Source organism: Molothrus aeneus, chromosome 3 (assembly GCF_037042795.1).
Source record: "Molothrus aeneus isolate 106 chromosome 3, BPBGC_Maene_1.0, whole genome shotgun sequence".
Lineage (NCBI taxonomy): Eukaryota > Metazoa > Chordata > Aves > Passeriformes > Icteridae > Molothrus > Molothrus aeneus.
The window spans coordinates 112002221-112025254 of record NC_089648.1 but is presented as its reverse complement, the minus strand read 5'-3'; the positions used below and the strand labels follow the sequence as shown (position 1 = coordinate 112025254).

General features: G+C 52.7%; 1 protein-coding gene across 1 annotated transcript in view; it reads left to right on the top strand.

Moving 5' to 3' along the window:
* Window positions 1-23034, top strand: part of LOC136554317 (L-gulonolactone oxidase-like) — a 74778-nt gene that overhangs the window by 40881 nt on the left and 10863 nt on the right. Inside the window, exons 9-11 of the mRNA XM_066546165.1 lie at window positions 7466-7615; window positions 13903-14067; window positions 20459-20549. Of these exons, the coding sequence (XP_066402262.1) occupies window positions 7466-7615; window positions 13903-14067; window positions 20459-20549 (406 nt within the window). The remainder of the gene's footprint in view (window positions 1-7465; window positions 7616-13902; window positions 14068-20458; window positions 20550-23034) is intronic.

Below are 23034 nucleotides of genomic sequence, written 5' to 3'. Positions count from 1 at the left end.
CCAAACAGCCCCAAAAAATCCCCCCAAAAATCCCCAAACAGCCCAAAAAAATCCCCCAAAAAAACCCCAAACAGCCCCAAAAAAATCCCCCAAAAAATCCCCCAAAAAATCCCCAAACAGCCCCAAAAAATCCCCCAAAAAATCCCCAAACAGCCCCAAAAAATCCCCCAAAAAATCCCCCAAAAAATCCCCCAAAATTCCCCAAACAGCCCAAAAAAATCCCCCAAAAAAACCCCAAACAGCCCCAAAAAATCCCCCAAAAAATCCCCCAAAAAATCCCCAAACAGCCCCAAAAAATCCCCCAAAAAATCCCCCCAAAAATCCCCAAACAGCCCCAAAAAATCCCCCAAAAAATCCCCAAACAGCCCCAAAAAATCCCCCAAAAAATCCCCCAAAAAAACCCCAAACAGCCCCAAAAAATCCCAAAAAAATCCCCAAACAGCCCCAAAAAATCCCCCAAAAAATCCCCAAACAGCCCCAAAAAATCCCCCAAAAAATCCCCCAAAAAATCCCCCAAAATTCCCCAAACAGCCCAAAAAAATCCCCCAAAAAAACCCCAAACAGCCCCAAAAAATCCCCCAAAAAATCCCCCAAAAAATCCCCAAACAGCCCCAAAAAATCCCCCAAAAAATCCCCCCAAAAATCCCCAAACAGCCCCAAAAAATCCCCCAAAAAATCCCCAAACAGCCCCAAAAAGTCCCCCAAAAAATCCCCCAAAAAAACCCCAAACAGCCCCAAAAAATCCCCCAAAAAATCCCCAAACAGCCCCAAAAAATCCCCCAAAAAATCCCCAAAAAATCCCCAAAAAATCCCCCAAAATTCCCCAAACAGCCCAAAAAAATCCCCCAAAAAAACCCCAAACAGCCCCAAAAAATCCCCAAAAAATCCCCAAACAGCCCCAAAAAATCCCAAAAAAATCCCCAAACAGCCCCAAAAAGTCCCCCAAAAAATCCCCCAAAATTCCCCCAAACAGCCCCAAAAAATCCCCCAAAAAATCCCCAAACAGCCCCAAAAAATCCCCCAGAATTCCCCAAAAATTCCCCAAAAATCCCCAAACCTTAAATCCCCAAAATCCCCAAAGTCCCAAACCTTAAATCCCAAAAATATCAAAAATCCCAAACCCTAAATCCCCAAAATCCCCAAAATCCCCAACCTTAAATTCCCAAAATCCCAAAAATCCCAAACCTTAAATTCCAAAAATCCCAAAAATCCCAAAAATCCCAAAATCCCAAACCTTAAATTCCAAAAAGACCAAAAAGACCAAAAAGACCAAAAATACCAAAAATATCAAAAATCCCAAAACTTAAATCCCAAAAATCCCCCAAATCCCCAAAATCCCAAACCTTAAATCCCAAAAATCCCCAAAATCCCAAATCCCAAAAGTCTCCAAAATTCCAGAAATCCCAAATCCCCCAAACCCCAAACATCCCCAAAATTCCAAATGCTACACCCCAAATCCCAGCTCCCAAATCCCAAAAATCCCCAAAATCCCAAACCTTCAATCCCAAAAAATTGCAAAAATCCCCAACCTTAAATCCCCCAAATCCCCAAAATCCCAAACCTTAAATTCCAAAAATCCCAAAAATCCCAAAAATCCCAAAAATCCCAAATCCCCAAAAATCTCCAACCTTAAATCCCCAAAATCCCAAAGATATCAAGAATCCCAAATCCACCCGACCCCGAATCAGAAATTGCAAATCGCAAAACTCCCAAATCTCCAAAAAAAATTCCAAAAATACCCCAAATCTGAAAAATCCCCAAAATCCCAAAAACCCCCAAAATCTCTAAATTTCCAGAAATCCCAAATCCCCCAAACCCCAAATCCCCAAAATCCCAAATCTTACACCCCAAATCCCATGTCCCAAATCCCCAAATTTCCAAAAACTCCAAAAATCCCCCCAAAAATCCCAAATTCCCAAATCCCCTAAACCCCAAATTCTCAAACCCCAAATCCCAAAAATCCCAAAGCCCCCAAATTCCAAACCCCAAACTCCAAATCCCCAAAATTCCAAATCCTACACCCCAAATCCCAGCTCCCAAATCCCAAAAATCCCAAACCTTAAATCCCAAAAATTGCAAAAATCCGCAACTTAAATTCCAAAAATCCCCAAAATCCCCAACCTTAAATTCCAAAAATCCCAAAAATCCCAAAAATGTCAAAAATCCCAAATACACCCAACCCCAAATCAAAAATTGCAAAACACAAAACTCCCAAAAATCCCAAAAATCCCCCAAATCCCCAAAATCTCCAAATCCCCAAAAATCCCAGGAATCTCAGATCCCAAACCCCAAATCCCAAGAATCCCAAAAATCCCAAATCCCCCAAACCCCAAATTCCAAATCCCAAAAATCCCAATTCCTACACCCCACATCCCAGCCCCCCAAATCCCCAAAAATTCCAAAAACTCCAAAAATCCCCCCAAAAAAATCCCAAATCCCCTAAACCTCAACCCCCAAACCCCCAATTCCCAAATCCTAAAAATCCCAAATCCCAAATCCCCAAACCCCAGAACTCCCAAACTCCAAATTCCAAATCCCAAAAAAATCCCAAATCCTCACCCGTTTATCTGGGCAAGTGATGGAACCCCGGGATAAGGACGGGGTCGGGATCAGCGGGGTCGGGATCAGCGGGATCGGGATCAGCGGGATCGGGGTCGGGATTGGGGTCGGGATTGGGGTTTGGGATCGAGGTCAGGATTGGGGTCGGGGTCGGGATCAGCAGGATCGGGGTCGGGATCGGGGTCGGGATCGGGGTCGGGATCGGGGTCGGGATTGGGGTTTGGGATCGAGGTCAGGATTGGGGTTGGGGTCGGGATCAGCGGGATCGGGGTCGGGATCGGGGTCGGGATTGGGGTTTGGGGTTGGGTTTGGGGTTGGCATTGAGGTTGGGATCAGGACTGGGATTGGGATCGGGATGGGGATTGGGATCATTGGGATCATTGGGATCGGGGTTGGGATCAAGATCGGGAATGAGATTTGGGTCGGGATTTAGGTTGGGATTGGGATTGGGGTTGGGATTGGGATTGGGGTTGACATCGAGTTTGGGATCAGGACTGGGATCGGGATGGGGATTGGGAATGGGATCAGGATTGGGATCATTGGGGTCAGGGTGGGGATCAGGATTGAGATCGGGATTGGGGTTCGGATTGGGATCAGGATTGGGATTGGGATGGAGATCGGGGTCAGGATCGGGATTGGGATTGGGATCGGTGGGATCAGGATCGGGATTGGGGTCAGGATCGGGATTGGGGTCAGGATCACGGTCGGGATTGGGATGGGCATTGGGGTCGGGATCAGTTTTGGGATTGGGATCAGGATCGGGATTAGTATCAGGATTGGGGTTGGGATTGGGATGAGGATCAGGATTGGGATCAGTGGGATCGTTGGGATCAGGGTTGGGATCAGGATTGGGGTTGGGATTGGGATCATTGGGGTCAGGATCGGGATGGGGGCTGTGATCATTGGGATCAGGATTGCGATTCGGATCGGGGTCGGGATTGGGATTGACATTGGGATCAGGACTGGGATTAGGATCGGGATGGGGATTGGGATCAAGATTGGGATCATTGGGATCATTGGGATCATTGGGATCATTGGGATCTTTTGGATCGGGGTTGGGGTGGGGATCAGGATTGAGATTGGGATTGGGGTTTGGATTGCAATCGGGATTGGGATTGGGATCAGGATCGGGGTCGGGATTGGGATCCAGATCAGGACTGGGATTGGGGTCGGGATTGGGGTTGGCATCAAGATTGGGATTGGGATCGGGATTGGGATCATGATCGGGGTTGGAATCAGGAATGGGATCAGTTTTGGGAATGGGATCAGGATTGGGATCATTTGGATCAGTGGGATCATTGGGATCGGGGTCGGGGATCGGGATTGAGAGCGGGATTGGGGTTGGGATTGGGGTTGGGGTCGGAATCGGGAATGGGATCAGGAAGGGGAACGGGATTGGGAATGGGATCAGGATCAAGATTGGGGTCAGGATTGGGATCGGGATTGGGGTTGGGATCATTGGGATGGGATCAGGATTGGGATCAGGACTGGGGTTGGGATCAGTGTTGGGATTAGTACCGGGATTGGGATCATTTGGATTGGGATCATTGGGATCATTGGGATCATTGGGGTCAGGGTTGCCATTGGGATTGGGATCGGGATTGGGTTTGGGATTGGCATCGAGGTTGGGATCAGGACTGGGATTGGGATCGGGATGGGGATCAAGAGTGGGATTGGGAATGGGATCAGCATTGGGATCATTGGGATCGTTGGGATCATTGGGATCGGGGTTGGGATCAGGATCAAGACTGGGGTCAGGATTTGGGTTGGGATCAGGGCTGGGATTGGGATCGAGATGGGGATTGGGAATGGGATCAGGATTGGGATCATTGGGATCGGGATCATTTGGATCGGGGTCGGGGTGGGGATCAGGATTGAGATCGGGATTGGGATTGGGTTTGGGTTTGGGATCAGGACTGGGATCAGGATCGGGATTGGGATCAGGATTGGGATCATTGGGATGGGGATTGGGATCGGGATTGGGATTATTGGGATTATTGGGATTATTGGGATTATTGGGATTATTGGGATTATTGGGATTGGGGTTGGGATCCAGATCAGGATTGGGATGGGCATTGGGGTCGGGATCAGGATTGGAATTGGGATCGGGATCGGGATTAGTATCAGGATTGGGGTTGGGATTGGGATGAGGATTAGGATTGGGATCATTGGGATCAGGATTGGGATCATTGGGATTGGGGTCGGGGTGGGGATCAGGATCAGGATCGGGATCAGTACCGGGATTGGGATCATTGGGATCATTGGGATCATTGGGATCAGGATCGGGATTTTCCCAGCCCACTTTTATCCCCATTTCCCCCCCCCCCGTGCTGGGACCTTTTGGGATTTTTCCGGCAAAGGAGGAATTTTGGGAATTGCAGCTTTTCCAGGGAGGGCGTTCCCGGCTCGGGCTCTGCTGCCCTCTGGCGTCCACAGAAATCCTGGAATTTTTCCAGCTGGGAAAAACCAAATCCAAGGAATTTTCCCAATTCCCAGATTTGATGAATTCGTGGGAAATTTTTGGGGCTGGAAAAGCCGAATCCAAGGAATTTTCCCAATTCCCAGATTTGATGAATTCGTGGGAAATTTTTGGGGCTGGAAAAGCCAAATCCAAGGAATTTCCCAGCCTGGAATGGGGGGAGGTGTTGGGGATTCCGGGATCCATCCCCAGGGATTTTTATGGAATTTTTGGGGATGGAAACAATTCCCAGGGAATTCCCAAAATTCCTTCCCGGAGAGGAGTCAGGGGTTGGAATGGGATGGGATTGAAAATCCACGGATCCCATCCAGGATTTTGGGACTTTGGAATTCCCATTTTTTTGGGAAGGAATTCCCATTTTTCTGGGGGCTGAATTCCCGTTTTTGGGGGGCTGAATTCCCATTTTTTTGGGAAGGAATTCCCATTTTTCTAGGGGCTGAATTCCCGTTTTTGGGGGCTGAATTCCCTTTTTTTTTAGGGCTCAATTCCCCTTTTTTTGGGAAGGAATTCCCATTATTTGGGGGCTGAATTCCCATTTTTGGGGGGCTGAATTCCAAGGTTTTCTTGGGAAGGAATTCCTGGTTTTTTAGGGCTGAATTCCTGTTTTTTGGGGGGTTGAATTCCTGGTTTTTTGGGGTTGAATTCCCATTTTCTTGGGGGCTGAATTCCCGTTTTTTTGGGAAGGAATTCCCGGTTTTGGGGGGGCTGAATTCCCGTCTTTTTTTGGAAGGAATTCCCTTTTTTTAGGGGGCTGAATTCCGGTTTTTTTGGGAAGGAATTCCCCTTTTTTTGGGGGGCTGAATTCCCATTTTTTTTAGGGCTGAATTCCCATTTTTGGGGGGGGGCTGAATTCCTGGGGTTTTTTGGGAAGGAATTCCCAGGTTTTTTTGGGGGGCTGAATTCCCGTTTTTTGGGGGGAAGAATTCCTGGTTTTTTGGGGCTAGAATATCCTTTTTTTTTAGGGCTGAATTCCCGGTTTTTTGGAGGCTGAATTCCCATAATTTTTAAGGCTGAATTCCCGTTTTTTGGGGGGCTGAATTCCCATTGTTTGGGTGGCAGAATTCCCATTTTCTTGGGGGCTGAATTCCCGTTTTTCTGGGGGCTGAATTCCCTTTTTTTGTGGGGCTGAATTCCTGTTTTTGGGAAGGAATTCCCATTTTTTTGGAGACTGAATTCCCATTATTTGGGGGCTGAATTCCCATTTTTGGGGGCTGAATTCCCAGGTTTTTTTAGGACTGAATTCCCAGATGGTTTTGGGGGCTGAATTCCTGGGTTTTTTGGGGGACCGAATTCCCATTTTTTGGGAAGGAATTCCCAGTTTTTTGGGGGGCTGAATTCCCTTTTTTTTTTGGCTAAATTCCCTTTTTTTGGGCGGACTGAATTGCCGATTTTTGGGAAGGAATTCCCAGGGTTTTTTTTTGGGGGGGGGGTGAATTCCCAGGTTTTTTAGGGCTGAATTCCCGTTTCTTTGGGATGGAATTCCCGTTTTTCGGGGGGCCGAATTCCAAGGTTTTTTTGGGAAGGAATTCCTGGTTTTTTAGGGCTGAATTCCTGTTTTTTGGGGATTGAATTCCTGTTTTTTTGGGGGGCTGAATTCCCGGGGTTTTTTTAGGGCTGAATTCCCATTTTTTTTGGGGAAGGAATTCCCATTTCTGGGCGCCTGAATTCCCATTTTCTTGGGGGCTGAATTCCTGGTTTTTGGGAAGGAATTCCCATTTTCTTGGGTGATGAATTCCTATTTTTTGGGGGGGCTGAATTCCCATTTTTTTGGGAAGGAATTCCTGGTTTTTTTAGGGCTGAATTCCCATTTTTTGGGGGTTGAATTCCCATTTTCTTGGGGGCTGCATTCCCGTTTTTGGGAAGGAATTCCTGGTTTTTGGGGGGCTGAATTCCCGTCCTTTTTTTGAAGGAATTCCCTTTTTTTAGGGGGCTGAATTCCCATTTTTTGGGAAGGAATTCCCATTTTTTGGGGGGCTGAATTCCCATTTTTTGGGGGGCAGAATTCCTGGTTTTTGGGGGCTGAATTCCTGGGTTTTTTGGGAAGGAATTCTCGCTTTTTTTAGGGCTGAATTCCTGTTTTTTTTGGGAAGGATTTCCTGTTTTTCTGGGGGCTGAATTCCCAGTTTTTTTGGGGGGCTGAATTCCCATTTTTTTGAGAAGGAATTCCCGGGTTTTTATGGGGGGCTGAATTCCCGTTTTTCTGGAAAGGAATTCCCATTTTGGGGGGCTGAATTCCTGGAGTTTTTTGGGAAGGAATTCCCATTCTTTGGGGGGCTGAATTCTCATTTTTGGGGGCTGAATTCCCGTTTTTTGGGAAGGAATTCCCGTTTTTGGGGGGCTGAATTCCCAGGTTTTTTGGGGGGCTGAATTCCCGTTTTTTAGGGCTGAATTCCCGTTTTATTTTTCTCCCCCCCCCTTTTTTTCCAGCACCTTCTTCCCGCGCCTGGTGGTTTGGATCAACCGCGTTTTCTTCCGGCTGCTGTTCAGCTCCCGCCAGGAGAGCGTCGGCCTCAGCCACCGCATCCTCAACTACGAGTGCCGCTTCCGCCAGCACGTCCAGGACTGGGCCGTGCCCATGTAACCCATCCCCAAATCCCCGTTCAATCCCACGGGAATTCCCTGATCCCACTCCAGGACTGGGCCGTCCCCATGGAATTCCCAAATCCTGGTTCATTCCCACGGGAATTCCCAAATCCCACTCCAGGACTGGGCCGTCCCCATGGAATTCCCAAATCCTGGTTCAATCCCACGGGAATTCCCAGATTCCAGTCCAGGACTGGGCCGTTCCCATGTAACCCATCCCCAAATCCCCGTTCATTCCCACGGGAATTCCCAAATCCCACTCCAGGACTGGGCCCGTTCCCATGGAATTCCCAAATCCTGGTTCATTCCCAAGGCAATTCCCAGATCCCACTCCAGGACTGGGCCGTCCCCATGTAACCCATCCCCAAATCCCGGCCCTTTTCCATGGGAATTCCCAAATCCCACTCCAGGACTGGGCCCGTTCCCATGTAACCCATCCCCAAATCCCGGTTCAATCCCACGGGAATTCCCTGATCCCACTCCAGGACTGGGCCATACCCATGGAATTCCCAAATCCCGGTTCAATCCCATGGGAATTCCCAAATCCCACTCCAGGACTGGGCCCATCCCCATGGAATCCATCCCCTAATCCCGGCCCTTTTCCACGGGAATTCCCAAATCCCACTCCAGGACTGGGCCGTTCCCATGGAATCCCCAAATCCTGGTTCATTCCCACGGGAATTCCCAAATTCCAGTCCAGGACTGGGCCGTTCCCATGGAATCCATCCCGAAATCCTGGTTCAATCCCACGGGAATTCCCTGATCCCAGTCCAGGACTGGGCCATCCCCATGAAATTCCCAGATCCCAGTCCATTGCCATGTAATTCCCATAATTCCTGGATCCCTCTCCTTTGCCATGGGAATTCCCTGATCCCAGCCCAGGACTGGGCCATCCCCATGTAACCCATCCCCAAATCCCCGCCCTTTTCCATGGGAATTCCCAAATTCCAGTCCAGGACTGGGCCGTGCCCATGTAACCCATCCCCAAATCCCCGCCCTTTTCCATGGGAATTCCCAAATTCCAGTCCAGGACTGGGCCGTCCCCATGGAATTCCCAAATCCCGGTTCAATCCCATGGGAATTCCCAAATCCCACTCCAGGACTGGGCCGTCCCCATGGAATTCCCAAATCCTGGTTCATTCCCACGAGAATTCCCAAATCCCACTCCAGGACTGGGCCCATTCCCATGTAACCCATCCCCAAATCCCGGCCCTTTTCCACGGGAATTCCCAAATTCCAGTCCAGGACTGGGCCGTCCCCATGGAATTCCCAAATCCTGGTTCATTCCCATGGGAATTTAAAAATTCCAGTCCAGGACTGGGCCGTCCCCATGTAACCCATCCCCAAATCCCCGTTCATTCCCACGGGAATTCCCAAATCCCACTCCAGGACTGGGCCGTCCCCATGGAATCCCCAAATCCCGGCCCTTTTCCATGGGAATTCCCAAATTCCAGTCCAGGACTGGGCCATCCCCATGGAATTCCCAAATCCTGGTTCATTCCCATGGGAATTTAAAAATTCCAGTCCAGGACTGGGCCGTCCCCATGTAACCCATCCCCAAATCCCGGTTCATTCCCATGGGAATTCCCTGATCCCACTCCAGGACTGGGCCCATCCCCATGGAATCCCCAAATCCCAGCCCTTTTCCATGGGAATTCCCTGATCCCACTCCAGGACTGGGCCGTTCCCATGGAATTCCCAAATCCCCGTCCTTATCCACAGGAATTCCCAAATTCCACTCCAGGACTGGGCCATCCCCATGGAATTCCCAAATCCTGGTTCAATCCCACGGGAATTCCCAAATCCCACTCCAGGACTGGGCCCGTACCCATGGAATCCATCCCCAAATCCCGGTTCAATCCCACGGGAATTCCCTGATCCCACTCCAGGACTGGGCCATCCCCATGGAATTCCCAAATCCCACTCCAGGACTGGGCCATCCCCATGAAATTCCTGGATCCCAGTCCAGGACTGGGCCATCCCCATGAAATTCCAAGATCCCAGTCCATTCCCAAGGAAATTCCCAGATCCCAGTCCATTACCATGTAATTCCCATCATTCCTGGATCCCTCTCCTTTGCCATGGGAATTCCCTGATCCCACTCCAGGACTGGGCCCATCCCCAAGGAATTCCCAAATCCTGATTCATTCCCACGGGAATTCCCAAATTCCACTCCAGGACTGGGCCGTGCCCATGTAACCCATCCCCAAATCCCGGTTCAATCCCACGGGAATTCCCTGATCCCAGTCCAGGACTGGGCCGTCCCCATGGAATCCCCAAATCCTGGTTCATTCCCACGAGAATTCCCAAATTCCAGTCCAGGACTGGGCCGTCCCCATGTAACCCATCCCCAAATCCCGGTTCAATCCCATGGGAATTCCCAAATCCCACTCCAGGACTGGGCCGTTCCCATGTAACCCATCCCCAAATCCCGGTTCATTCCCACGGGAATTCCCTGATCCCACTCCAGGACTGGGCCGTCCCCATGTAACCCATCCCCAAATCCCGGCCCTTTTCCATGGGAATTCCCAAATCCTGGTTCATTCCCATGGGAATTTAAAAATCCCACTCCAGGACTGGGACATCCCCATGGAATTCCCAGATCCCGGCCCTTTTCCATGGGAATTCCCTGATTCCAATCCATTCCCATGTAATTCCCATCATTCCTGGATCCTGCTCCTTTTCCCATGGGAATTCCATGACCCCAGTCCAGGACTGGGCCCATTTTCTTGGGAATTCCCGGATCCCACTCCATTCCCATGGAATTCCCTGATCCCAGTCCAGGACTGGGCCATCCCCATGGAATTCCCAAATCCTGGTTCATTGCCATGGGAATTTAAAAATTCCACTCCAGGACCGGGCCGTCCCCATGTAACCCATCCCCAAATCCCGGTTCAATCCCACGGGAATTCCCTGATCCCACTCCAGGACTGGGCCGTCCCCATGGAATCCATCCCCAAATCCCGGCCCTTTTCCATGGGAATTCCCAAATCCCACTCCAGGACTGGGCCGTCCCCATGTATCCCATTCCCAAATCCCGGTTCAATCCCACGGGAATTCCCAGATCCCACTCCAGGACTGGGCCCATTCCCATGTAACCCATCCCCAAATCCCGGCCCTTTTCCATGGGAATTCCCAAATCCCAGTCCAGGACTGGGCCGTACCCATGGAATCCATCCCGAAATCCTGGTTCAATCCCACGGGAATTCCCTGATCCCAGTCCAGGACTGGGCCGTCCCCATGGAATTCCAAGATCCCAGTCCATCCCCATGAAATTCCCAGATCCCAGTCCATTGCCATGTAATTCCCATAATTCCTGGATCCCTCTCCTTTGTCATGGGAATTCCCTGATCCCAGCCCAGGACTGGGCCATCCCCATGGAATCCATCCCCAAATCCCGGCCCTTTTCCATGGGAATTCCCAAATCCCACTCCAGGACTGGGCCATCCCCATGGAATCCCCAAATCCTGGTTCATTCCCACGGGAATTCCCAAATCCCAGTCCAGGACTGGGCCATCCCCATGTAACCCATCCCCAAATCCCGGCCCTTTTCCACGGGAATTCCCTGATCCCAGTCCAGGACTGGGCCGTTCCCATGTAACCCATCCCCAAATCCCGGTTCAATCCCACGGGAATTCCCAAATCCCAGTCCAGGACTGGGGCCGTCCCCATGGAATTCCCTGATCCTGGTGGTGAATTCCTGTGGGAATTCCATGATCCCTGGATCATGGATTGGAGACACCATTCCCACCTGGATGATTTCCATGGGGATCCCTGCAGGTCCCAAGCCCAGGATCCCAAACCCATCCCGTCCCAAATCCCAGATCCCTTGTGTGATCCCACATTCCAGAACATTCCAGACCATTGCCAGAACATTCCCAGGAAAACCTGGAATTCTTTAGAACGGAGATCCCTGCAGATCCCAACCCCAGGATCCCAACCCCATCCCGTCCCAAATCCCAGATCCCTTGTGTGATCCCACATTCCAGAACATTCCAGACCATTCCCAGAACATTCCCAGGAAAACCTGGAATTCTTTAGAACGGAGATCCCTGCAGATCCCAACCCCATCCCATCCCAAACCCCCGGATCCCCTGTGATCCCACATTCCCGACCATTCCCGACCGTTCCAGACCATTCCCAGAACATTCCCAGGTAAACCTGGAATTCTTTAGGATGGAGATCCCTGCAGATCCCAAGCCCAGGATCCCAACCCCATCCCGCTCCAAACCCCAGATCCCCTGAGATCCCACATGAAGAACATTCCAGAATATTCCCAGAATTCCACGGGCTGGAGATCCCTGCAGATCCCAACCCCAGGATCCCAAATCCAAGGGAAGAGGGATCTGCCATGGGTTCACCATTCCCACCTGGATTATTTCCATGGGGATCCCTGCAGATCCCAACCCCAGGATCCCAAATCCATGAGGAAGAAGGGTCTGGATTGGGTTCACCATTCCCACCTGGAATCTGGGCATGGAGATCCCTGCAGGTCCCAAGCCCAGGATCCCAACCCCATCCCGCTCCAAACCCCAGATCCCCCGTGATCCCACATGAAGAACATTCCAGAACATTCCAAACCATTCCCAGAATTCCACGGGCTGGAGATCCCGGCAGATCCCAAACCCATGGGAAGAAGGGTCTGGATTGGGTTCACCATTCCCAGCTGGAATCTGGGCATGGAGATCCCTCCAGATCCCAACCCCATCCCATCCCAAACCCCGGATCCCCTGTGATCCCACATTCCAGAACATTCCAGACCATTCCCAGGAAAACCTGCAATTCTTTAGAACAGAGATCCCTACAGATCCCAAGCCCAGGATCCCCTGTGTGACCCCCCCAGAACATTCCAGACCATTCCCAGAATTCCATGGGCTGGAGATCCCTGCAGATCCCAACTCCATCCCATCCCAAACCCTGGATCCCCTGTGATCCCACATTCCAGACCATTCCCAGACCATTCCAGACCATTCCCAGACCATTCCAGACCATTCCCAGGAAAACCTGGCATTCCATGGGCTGGAGATCCCTGCAGGTCCCAACCCCAGGATCCCAACCCCATCCCGTCCCAAATCCCGGATCCCTTGTGTGATCCCACATTCCAGACCATTCCAGACCATTCCCAGAACATTCCCAGGAAAACCTGGAATTCTTTAGAACGGAGATCCCTGCAGATCCCAACCCCATCCCATCCCATCCCAAACCCCGGATCCCCTGTGATCCCACATGAAGAACATTCCAGAACATTCCCAGAATTCCATGGGCTGGAGATCCCTGCAGATCCCAGACCATTCCCGACCATCCCCGACCATTCCCAGACCGTTCTCGACCATCCCCGACCATTCCCAACCATCCCCAATCATTCCCAGACCGTTCCCAGACCATTCCCAGACCATTCCCGACCATTCCCAGACCATCCCCGACCATTCCCAGACCATTCCCAGACCATTCCCAGACCATCCCCGACCATTCCCAGACCATCCCCGACCATTCCCAGACCATTCCCAACCATTCCCGACCATTCCCAGACCGTTCCTGACCATTCCCAGACCATTCCCGACCATTCCCGACCATTCCCAGACCATTCCAGACCATTCCCGACCATCCCAGACCATTCCCAGACCATTCCCAACCATTCCCAGACCATTCCCGACCATTCCCAGACCGTTCCTGACCATTCCCAGACCATTCCCGACCATTCCCAGACCGTTCCCGACCATCCCAGACCATTCCCAGACCATTCCCAGACCATTCCCAGACCATTCCCAACCATTCCCAGACCATTCCCGACCATTCCCAGACCGTTCCTGACCATTCCCAGACCATTCCCGACCATTCCCAGACCATCCCAGACCATTCCCAGACCATTCCCGACCATTCCCAGACCGTTCCCGACCATTCCCGACCATTCCCAGACCGTTCCCGACCATTCCCAGACCATTCCCAGACCATTCCCGACCATTCCCAGACCATTCCCGACCATTCCCAGACCGTTCCCAGACCATTCCCAGACCATTCCCAGACCATTCCCAGACCATTCCCAGACCATTCCCGACCATTCCCAGACCATTCCCAGACCATTCCCGACCATTCCCAGACCATTCCCAGACCATTCCCAGACCATTCCCGACCGTTCCCCGACCGTTCCCAGACCATTCCCAGACCATTCCCAGACCATTCCCGACCGTTCCCGACCATTCCCGAATCCCCCGGGCCGGTCCCTGCCGCTGTCCCCGTGCGTTTCCGGGATTATTGATTTCACCTCTCTCCGTTTCCGGCAGCGGGCGGGCGCGGGCGGCGCTGCTGGAGCTGCGGGCGGCGCTGGACGAGGATCCCGGCCTGGGCGCCCACTTCCCGGTGGAGATCCGCTTCTGCCGTCGCGACCGGATCCCGCTCAGCCCCTGCTTCCAGCGCGACAGCTGCTACATCAACGTCATCATGTACAGGTGGGATCCGCCCGGGCGGGAAATCCACCCGCGGGATCCAGGAAATCCACCCGCGGGATCCAGGAAATCCACCCGTGGGATCTGCTCCGGGAGATTGGGAATTGGATGGATCCAGCCAGAGAAATCCACTCTGGGATCCGCTCTGGGAGATTGGGAATTGGATGGATCCAGCCAGAGAAATCCGCTCTGGGATCCGCTCTGGGAGATTGGGGATTGGATGGATCCAGCCCGAGAAATCCACTCTGGGATCTGCTCTGGGAGATTGGGGAATCAGAGGGATCCAGCCCGAGAAATCCACTCTGGGATCCGCTCCGGGAGATTGGGAATTGGATGGATCCAGCCTGAGAAATCCACTCTGGGATCTGCTCCGGGAGATTGGGGATTGGATGGATCCAGCCCGAGAAATCCGCTCTGGGATCCGCTCTGGGAGATTGGGGAATCAGAGGGATCCAGCCCGAGAAATCCACTCTGGGATCCGCTCTGGGAGATTGGGGAATCAGAGGGATCCAGCCCAAGAAATCCGCTCTGGGATCTGCTCTGGGAGATTGGGGATTGGCTGGATCCAGCCTGAGAAATCCACTCTGGGATCTGCTCTGGGAGATTGGGGAATCGGAGGGATCCAGCCCAAGAAATCCGCTCTGGGATCCGCTCTGGGAATTCGAGATCCTGGGATTGGGATCGGGATTGGGAATCAGCCAGATCCAAGGATCCACCCCTGCGATCCACTCTGGGATCCAGCCCCGGGATCCACTCCAGGAGTTTGGGGAAGCCAGGAGCGGGAATCAGTGCTGAGATCCACCCTGAGAAATCCAGCCCCAGGATCCACTCTGGGAATTCGAGATCCTGGGATTGGGAATCAGCCGATCCTCCAAGGGTCCAGTGCTGAGATCCATCCCTGGGATCCACTCTGGGATCCAGCCCCGGGATCCACTCCTGGGAGTTTGGGAAGCCGGGAGCAGGAATTGGCACTGGGATCCACTCTGGGAATTGGATCCAGCCCGAGAAATCCACTCTGGGAATTCAGGACTCCAGGATCCAGATTGGGAATTTGAGATCTTGGGATTGGGAATCAGCCAGATCCAAGGATCCACCCCTGGGAGTTCAGGATCCCAGGAGTGGGAATGAGCCGGATCCAACCCTGGGATCCACTCTGGGAATTTGGGATCACAGGAGTGGGAGTCAGCCAGATCCAAGGATCAGGTGCTGAGATCAACCCCAGGATCCACTCTGGGAATTCAGGATCCCAGGATCAGTATTGGGAATCACCCAGATCCTTCAATCCAAGGATCCAGTGCTGAGATCCATCCCTCGGGATCCACTCTGGGAATTCAAGATCCCAGGATTGGGATTGGGAATCAGTTGGATCCAAGGATCCAGCGCTGGATCTGGCAGATTTCCAATCCCAGGATCCCAAATCCCCAGGGGTGGATCTGAGGGGGAAATCCAGGATCCCAAATTCCCAGGATTCCAATTTCCCGGAGTGGGCCCCAGGGCTGGATCCCAGGATCCCAAATCCCCGGGGTGGATCCCTGGGTGGATCCGGGGAGGAAATCCAGAATCCCAAATTCCCAGGGTGGATCTGAGGGTGGATCCCGATCTGATCCCATTCCCCCCAGGCCGTACGGGCAGGAGGTGCCACTATTGGTGGATCCCAGGGTGTGGATCTGGGGGTGGATCCCAGGGGCGGATCCCAAATTCTGGGGTGGATTTTCCCAGATCCCGAATCCCCTGAGTGGATCCCAGGGTGGATCCCACAGGGGTGGATCCCTGACCAGATCCCGCTCCCCCCAGGCCATATGGGCAGGAGCCGCCCAGGGCCGCTATTGGTGGATCCCAGGGGTGGATCTGGGGGTGGATCCCAGGATCCCAAATTCCATGGGGTGGATCCCAGGATCCCAAGCACCCAGGGTGGATCCCAGGGTGGATCCCGTTTCTCCCCAGGCCGTACAGGTGGGAGGTGTGCTATTGGCAGATCCCAGGGTGTGGATTCCACAGGGGTGGATGGATCCCAGATCCCATCCCCATTCTCCGCAGGCCGTACGGGCGGGAGGCGCCACTATTGGTGGATCCCAGGATCCCAAATTCCCAGGGTTGTTCCCAGGGGTGGATCCCAGGATCCCAAGCGCCCAGAGTGGATCCCAGGGGTGGATCCCACAGGAGTGGATCCCAGGGTGGATCCCTGACCGGATCCCGTTTCTCCCCAGGCCATACGGGCAGGAGGCACCACTATTGGTGGATCCCAGGGTGGATCCCAGGGTGGATCCCAGATCCCATCCCCATTCTCCCCAGGCTGTACGGGCGGGAGGCGCCGCTATTGGTGGATCCCGGGATCCCAAATTCCCAGGGTTGTTCCCAGGGGTGGATCCCAGGATCCCAAACGCCCAGGGTGGATCCCACAGGGGTGGATCCCACAGGGGTGGATCCCTGACCGGATCCCGTTTCCCCCCATGCCGTACGGGTGGGAGGTGTTACTATTGGTGGATCCCAGGATCCCAAATTCCCAGGGTTGTTCTCAGGGGCGGATCCCAAATTCTGGGGTGGATTTTCCCAGATCCTGAATCCCCTGAGTGGATCCCAGGGTGGATCCCACAGGGGTGGATCCCTGACCGGATCCCGTTTCTCCCCAGGCCGTACGGGCGGGAGGCGCCGCTATTGGTGGATCCCAGGATCCCAAATTCCCAGGGTTGTTCCCAGGGGTGGATCCCAGGATCCCAAACCCCCAGAGTGGATCCCAGGGTGGATCCCTGACCGGATCCCGTTCTCCCCAGGCCGTATGGGCGGGAGGCGCCGCTATTGGTGGATCCCAGGGTGTGGATCCAAGGATCCCGAATCCCCAGGGTGGATCCCACAGGGGTGGATCCCACAGGGGTGGATCCCTGACCAGATCCCGTTTTCCCCCAGGCCGTACGGGTGGGAGGTGTTACTATTGGTGGATCCCAGGATCCCAAATTCCCAGGGTTGTTCCCAGGGGCGGATCCCAAATTCTGGGGTGGATTTTCCCAGATCCCGAATCCCCTGAGTGGATCCCAGGGGTGGATCCCCCAGGGGTGGATCCCTGACCGGATCCCGTTTCTCCCCAGGCCGTATGGGTGGGAGGTGTTACTATTGGTGGATCCCAGGATCCCAAATTCCCAGGGTTGTTCCCAGGGGTGGATCCCAGGATCCCAAACCCCCAGGGTGGATCCCAGGGTGGATCCCTGACCGGATCCCGTTCTCCCCAGGCCGTATGGGCGGGAGGCGCCGCTATTGGTGGATCCCAGGGTGTGGATCCAAGGATCCCGAATCCCCAGGGTGGATCCCACAGGGGTGGATCCCACAGGGGTGGATCCCTGACCAGATCCCATGTCCCCGCAGGCCGTATGGGCGGGAGGCGCCGCTATTGCTGGATCCCAGGATCCCAAATCCCCAGGGTGGATCCCAAATCCCCTGAGTGGATCCCAGGGTGGATCCCGGATCCCATCCCCATTCTCCCCAGGCCGTACGGGCAGGAGGGGCCGCTATTGGTGGATCCCAGGATCCCCAAATCCCAGGGTTGTTCCCAGGGGTGGATCCCAGGATCCCAAACGCCCAGAGTGGATCCCAGGGTGGATCCCTGACCGGATCCCGTTTCCCCCCAGGCCATACGGGCGGGAGGTGCTGCTATTGGTGGATCCCAGGGTGGATCCCACAGGGGTGGATCCCACAGGGGTGGATCCCAGGGTGGATCCCTGACCGGATCCTGTGTCCCCGCAGGCCGTACGGGCGGGGGCGCCGCTATTTCTGGATCCCAGGATCCCAAATTCCCAGGGTTGTTCTCAGGGGTGGATCCCAGGATTCCAAACCCCCGGAGTGGATCCCAGGGTGGATCCCTGACCGGATCCCGTTTCCCCCCAGGCCGTACGGGCGGGAGGCGCCGCTATTGCTGGATCCCAGGATCCCAAATTCCCAGGGTGGATCCCAAATCCCCTGAGTGGATCCCGGGGTGGATCCCACAGGAGTGGATCCCACAGGGTTGTTCCCAGGGGTGGATCCCAGGATCCCAAATTCCCAGGGTTGTTCCCAGGGGTGGATCCCAGTATCCCAACCCCCCAGAGTGGATCCCCCAGGGGTGGATCCCTGACCGGATCCCGTTTCTCCCCAGGCCGTACGGGCGGGAGGTGCCGCTATTGGTGGATCCCAGGATCCCAAATTCCCAGGGTTGTTCCCAGGGGTGGATCCCAGGATCCCAAACCCCCAGAGTGGATCCCAGGGTGGATCCCTGACCGGATCCCGTTCTCCCCAGGCCGTATGGGCGGGAGGCGCCGCTATTGGTGGATCCCAGGGTGTGGATCCAAGGATCCCGAATCCCCAGGGTGGATCCCACAGGGGTGGATCCCACAGGGGTGGATCCCCCGGGGGTGGATCCCTGACCGGATCCCGTTTCCCCCCAGGCCGTACGGGTGGGAGGTGTTACTATTGGTGGATCCCAGGATCCCAAATTCCCAGGATCCCAAACCCCCAGAGTGGATCCCACAGGGGTGGATCCCACAGGGGTGGATCCCTGACCGGATCCCATTCTCCCCAGGCCGTACGGGCGGGAGGTGCCGCTATTGGTGGATCCCAGGATCCCAAATTCCCAGGGTGGATCCCAGGGGCGGATCCCAAATTCTGGGGTGGATTTTCCCAGATCCCGAATCCCCTGAGTGGATCCCAGGGTGGATCCCACAGGGGTGGATCCCTGACCGGATCCCGTTTCTCCCCAGGCCGTATGGGTGGGAGGTGTTACTATTGGTGGATCCCAGGATCCCCAAATCCCAGGGTTGTTCCCAGGGGTGGATCCCAGGATCCCAAACCCCCAGGGTGGATCCCAGGGTGGATCCCTGACCGGATCCCGTTCTCCCCAGGCCGTATGGGCGGGAGGCGCCGCTATTGGTGGATCCCAGGGTGTGGATCCAAGGATCCCGAATCCCCAGGGTGGATCCCACAGGGGTGGATCCCACAGGGGTGGATCCCTGACCAGATCCCATGTCCCCGCAGGCCGTATGGGCGGGAGGCGCCGCTATTGCTGGATCCCAGGATCCCAAATCCCCAGGGTGGATCCCAAATCCCCTGAGTGGATCCCAGGGTGGATCCCGGATCCCATCCCCATTCTCCCCAGGCCGTACGGGCAGGAGGGGCCGCTATTGGTGGATCCCAGGATCCCCAAATCCCAGGGTTGTTCCCAGGGGTGGATCCCAGGATCCCAAACGCCCAGAGTGGATCCCAGGGTGGATCCCTGACCGGATCCCGTTTCCCCCCAGGCCATACGGGCGGGAGGTGCTGCTATTGGTGGATCCCAGGGTGGATCCCACAGGGGTGGATCCCACAGGGGTGGATCCCAGGGTGGATCCCTGACCGGATCCTGTGTCCCCGCAGGCCGTACGGGCGGGGGCGCCGCTATTTCTGGATCCCAGGATCCCAAATTCCCAGGGTTGTTCTCAGGGGTGGATCCCAGGATTCCAAACCCCCGGAGTGGATCCCAGGGTGGATCCCTGACCGGATCCCGTTTCCCCCCAGGCCGTACGGGCGGGAGGCGCCGCTATTGCTGGATCCCAGGATCCCAAATTCCCAGGGTGGATCCCAAATCCCCTGAGTGGATCCCGGGGTGGATCCCACAGGAGTGGATCCCACAGGGTTGTTCCCAGGGGTGGATCCCAGGATCCCAAATTCCCAGGGTTGTTCCCAGGGGTGGATCCCAGTATCCCAACCCCCCAGAGTGGATCCCCCAGGGGTGGATCCCTGACCGGATCCCGTTTCTCCCCAGGCCGTACGGGCGGGAGGTGCCGCTATTGGTGGATCCCAGGATCCCAAATTCCCAGGGTTGTTCCCAGGGGCGGATCCCAAATTCTGGGGTGGATTTTCCCAGATCCCGAATCCCCTGAGTGGATCCCAGGGTGGATCCCACAGGGGTGGATCCCTGACCGGATCCCGTTCTCCCCAGGCCGTATGGGTGGGAGGCGCCGCTATTGGTGGATCCCAGGATCCCAAATTCCCAGGGTTGTTCCCAGGGGTGGATCCCAGGATCCCAAACCTCCAGAGTGGATCCCAGGGTGGATCCCTGACCGGATCCCGTTCTCCCCAGGCCGTACGGGCGGGAGGCGCCGCTATTGGTGGATCCCAGGGTGTGGATCCAAGGATCCCGAATCCCCAGGGTGGATCCCACAGGGGTGGATCCCACAGGGGTGGATCCCTGACCAGATCCCGTTTTCCCCCAGGCCGTACGGGTGGGAGGTGTTACTATTGGTGGATCCCAGGATCCCAAATTCCCAGGGTTGTTCCCAGGGGCGGATCCCAAATTCTGGGGTGGATTTTCCCAGATCCCGAATCCCCTGAGTGGATCCCAGGGGTGGATCCCCCAGGGGTGGATCCCTGACCGGATTCCGTTTCCCCCCAGGCCGTACGGGCGGGAGGCGCCGCGGGGCCGCTATTGGCAGCTCTACGAGGGGATCATGCGCAGGCACGGGGGGAGACCCCACTGGGCAAAGGTGACCCCGAAACTCCAGGGGGAAAGAAATGGGGGGAAAGAAATGGGGGAAAATGGGGAAAATAAAGGGAAAATAAAAGGGAAAAATTGGGGGAAATTGGGGGAAAATTGGGGGAAAATTGGGGGGAAATTGGGAAAAATAAAAGGGAAAAATTGGGGGAAATTGGGAAAAATAAAAGGGAAAAATTGGGGGAAATTGGGGGGAAAATTGGCGGAAAATTGGGGGGAAATTGGGGGGAAATGGGGAAAAATTGGGGGGAAATTGGGAAGAAATTGGGAAAAATAAAAGGGAAAAATTGGGGGAAAATTGGGGGAAAAATTGGGGGAAATTGGGAAAAATAAAAGGGGAAAATTGGGGGGAAATTGGGAAGAAATTGGGAAAAATAAAAGGGAAAAATTGGGGGAAAATTGGGAAGAAATTGGGAAAAATAAAAGGGGAAAATTGGGGAAAATTGGGAAAAATAAAAGGGAAAAATTGGGGGAAAATTGGGGGAAATTGGGAAAAATAAAAGGGGAAAATTGGGGAGAAAATGAGAGAAATTGGGGGAAAAATTGGGAAAATAAAGGGAAAAATAAAAGGGAAAATTGGGGGAAATTGGGAAAAATAAAAGGGAAAAATTGGGGGGAAATTAGGAAGAAATTGGGAAAAATAAAAGGGAAAAATTGGGGGAAAATTGGGGAGAAAATGAGAGAAATTGGGGAAAAATTGGGGAAACATAAAAGGGAAAAATTGGGGGGAAATTGGGGGGAAATGGGGAAAAATTGGGGAAAAATTGGGAAAAATAAAAGGGAAAAAATTGGGAAAAAAATCGAAAAAAAATTTGGGGAAAATTGGGAAAAAAATGGGAAAAAATTTGGGGAAAATTGGGAAAAAATTGAGGGGAAAAAAGGGAAAATTGGGAAAAAATTGGGGGAAAATAGGGGAAAAATTGGGAAAAAAAAGGGAGGAAAATTGGGGGAAATTGGGAAAAATAAAAGGGAAAATTGGGGAAAAATTGGGGAAAATAAAAGGGAAGAACTGGGAAAAATTTGGGGGAAAATGGGGAAAATAAAAGGGGGAAAATTGGGAAAAATTGGGAAGAAATTGGGACAGAATTGGGGGAAAATAAAAGGGAAAAATTGGGAAACAATTGGGGAAAAATGGGGAAAATGGGGAAAATTGGGAAAAAATTGGGAAAAATAAATTGGGAAAAAATTGGGGGAAATGGGGAAAAACAAAAGGGAAAACGGGAAAAATTGAGGGGAAAATTGGGAAGAAATTGTGGGAAAAATGGGGGAAAATGGGGAAAAATAAAAGGGGGGAAATTGGGGAAAAAATTGGGGAAAAAATTGGGGGAAAATGGGAAAAAATTGGGGGAAAATTGGGGAAAATGGGGAAATATAAAAGGAAAAATTGGGAAAAATAAAAGGGAAAAAAAGGGAAAAAATTGGGGAGAAATTGGGGAAAATAAAAGGGAAAAATAAATAATGGGGAAAAGATGGGATTTTGAATGGGAAAAATGGGGAAAAATGGGATTTGTAATGGGAAAAATTGGAGTTTTAAGGGGAAAATGGGAAATAAGGGGAAAAAGGTGAAAATGGGGAAAAATGGGAAAAGGGGGAAAATAATGGGGAAAAATGGGATTTTTTTTATGGGATTAAAATTGGATTAAAATGGGAAAAAGGGGGATTTTTAATAGGGAAAAAATGGGGAGAAAATGGAGGAAAATGGGAAAAAAGAGGAAAAAATGAGGAAAATAATGGGGGAAAATGGGAAAAAAAGAGGAAAATAATGGGAAAAAAAAGGGAAAATAATGGGGAAAATGGGGGAAAAATGGGATTTTGAATGGGATTAAAATGGGGAAAATGGGGGAAAATGGGATTTTTAATGGGGAAAAAATGAGAAAAATAATGGGAAAAATGGGGAAAAAAAAGGAAAATAATGGGGAAAAAATAGGAAAATAATGGGGGAAATGGGATTTTGAATGGGAAAAATGGGGGGGAAATGGGATTTTTAATAGGGGAAAATGGGAAAATAATGGGAAAATGGAGGAAAATAATGGGGAAAATGGGATTTTGGATGGGGAAAATGGGATTAAAATGGGATTTTTAATGGGAAAAATGGGGAAAAAAACGAAAATAATGGGGAAAAATTGGATTTTGAATGGGATTAAAATGGGAGTTAAATGGGTTTTTATGGGGAAAATGGGAAAAGGGAAAATAATGGTGGAAAATAATGGGAAAAAAATGGGGAAAATAATGAGGAAATTGGGAAAAAAGGAAATATGGGTAAAATGGGATTAAAATGGGGGGAAGGGATTTTTAATAGGGAAAAGGGAAATAATGGGGAAAATGGAGGAAATAATGGGGAAAATGGGATTTTGATGGGAAATGGGATTAAATGGGATTTTAATGGGAATATTGGGCGGCCATGGGGATTTGTATGGGGAAAATTTGGGATTTTTAATGGTAATAATTGGGATAAAGGAGGAAAATGGGGGAAATGG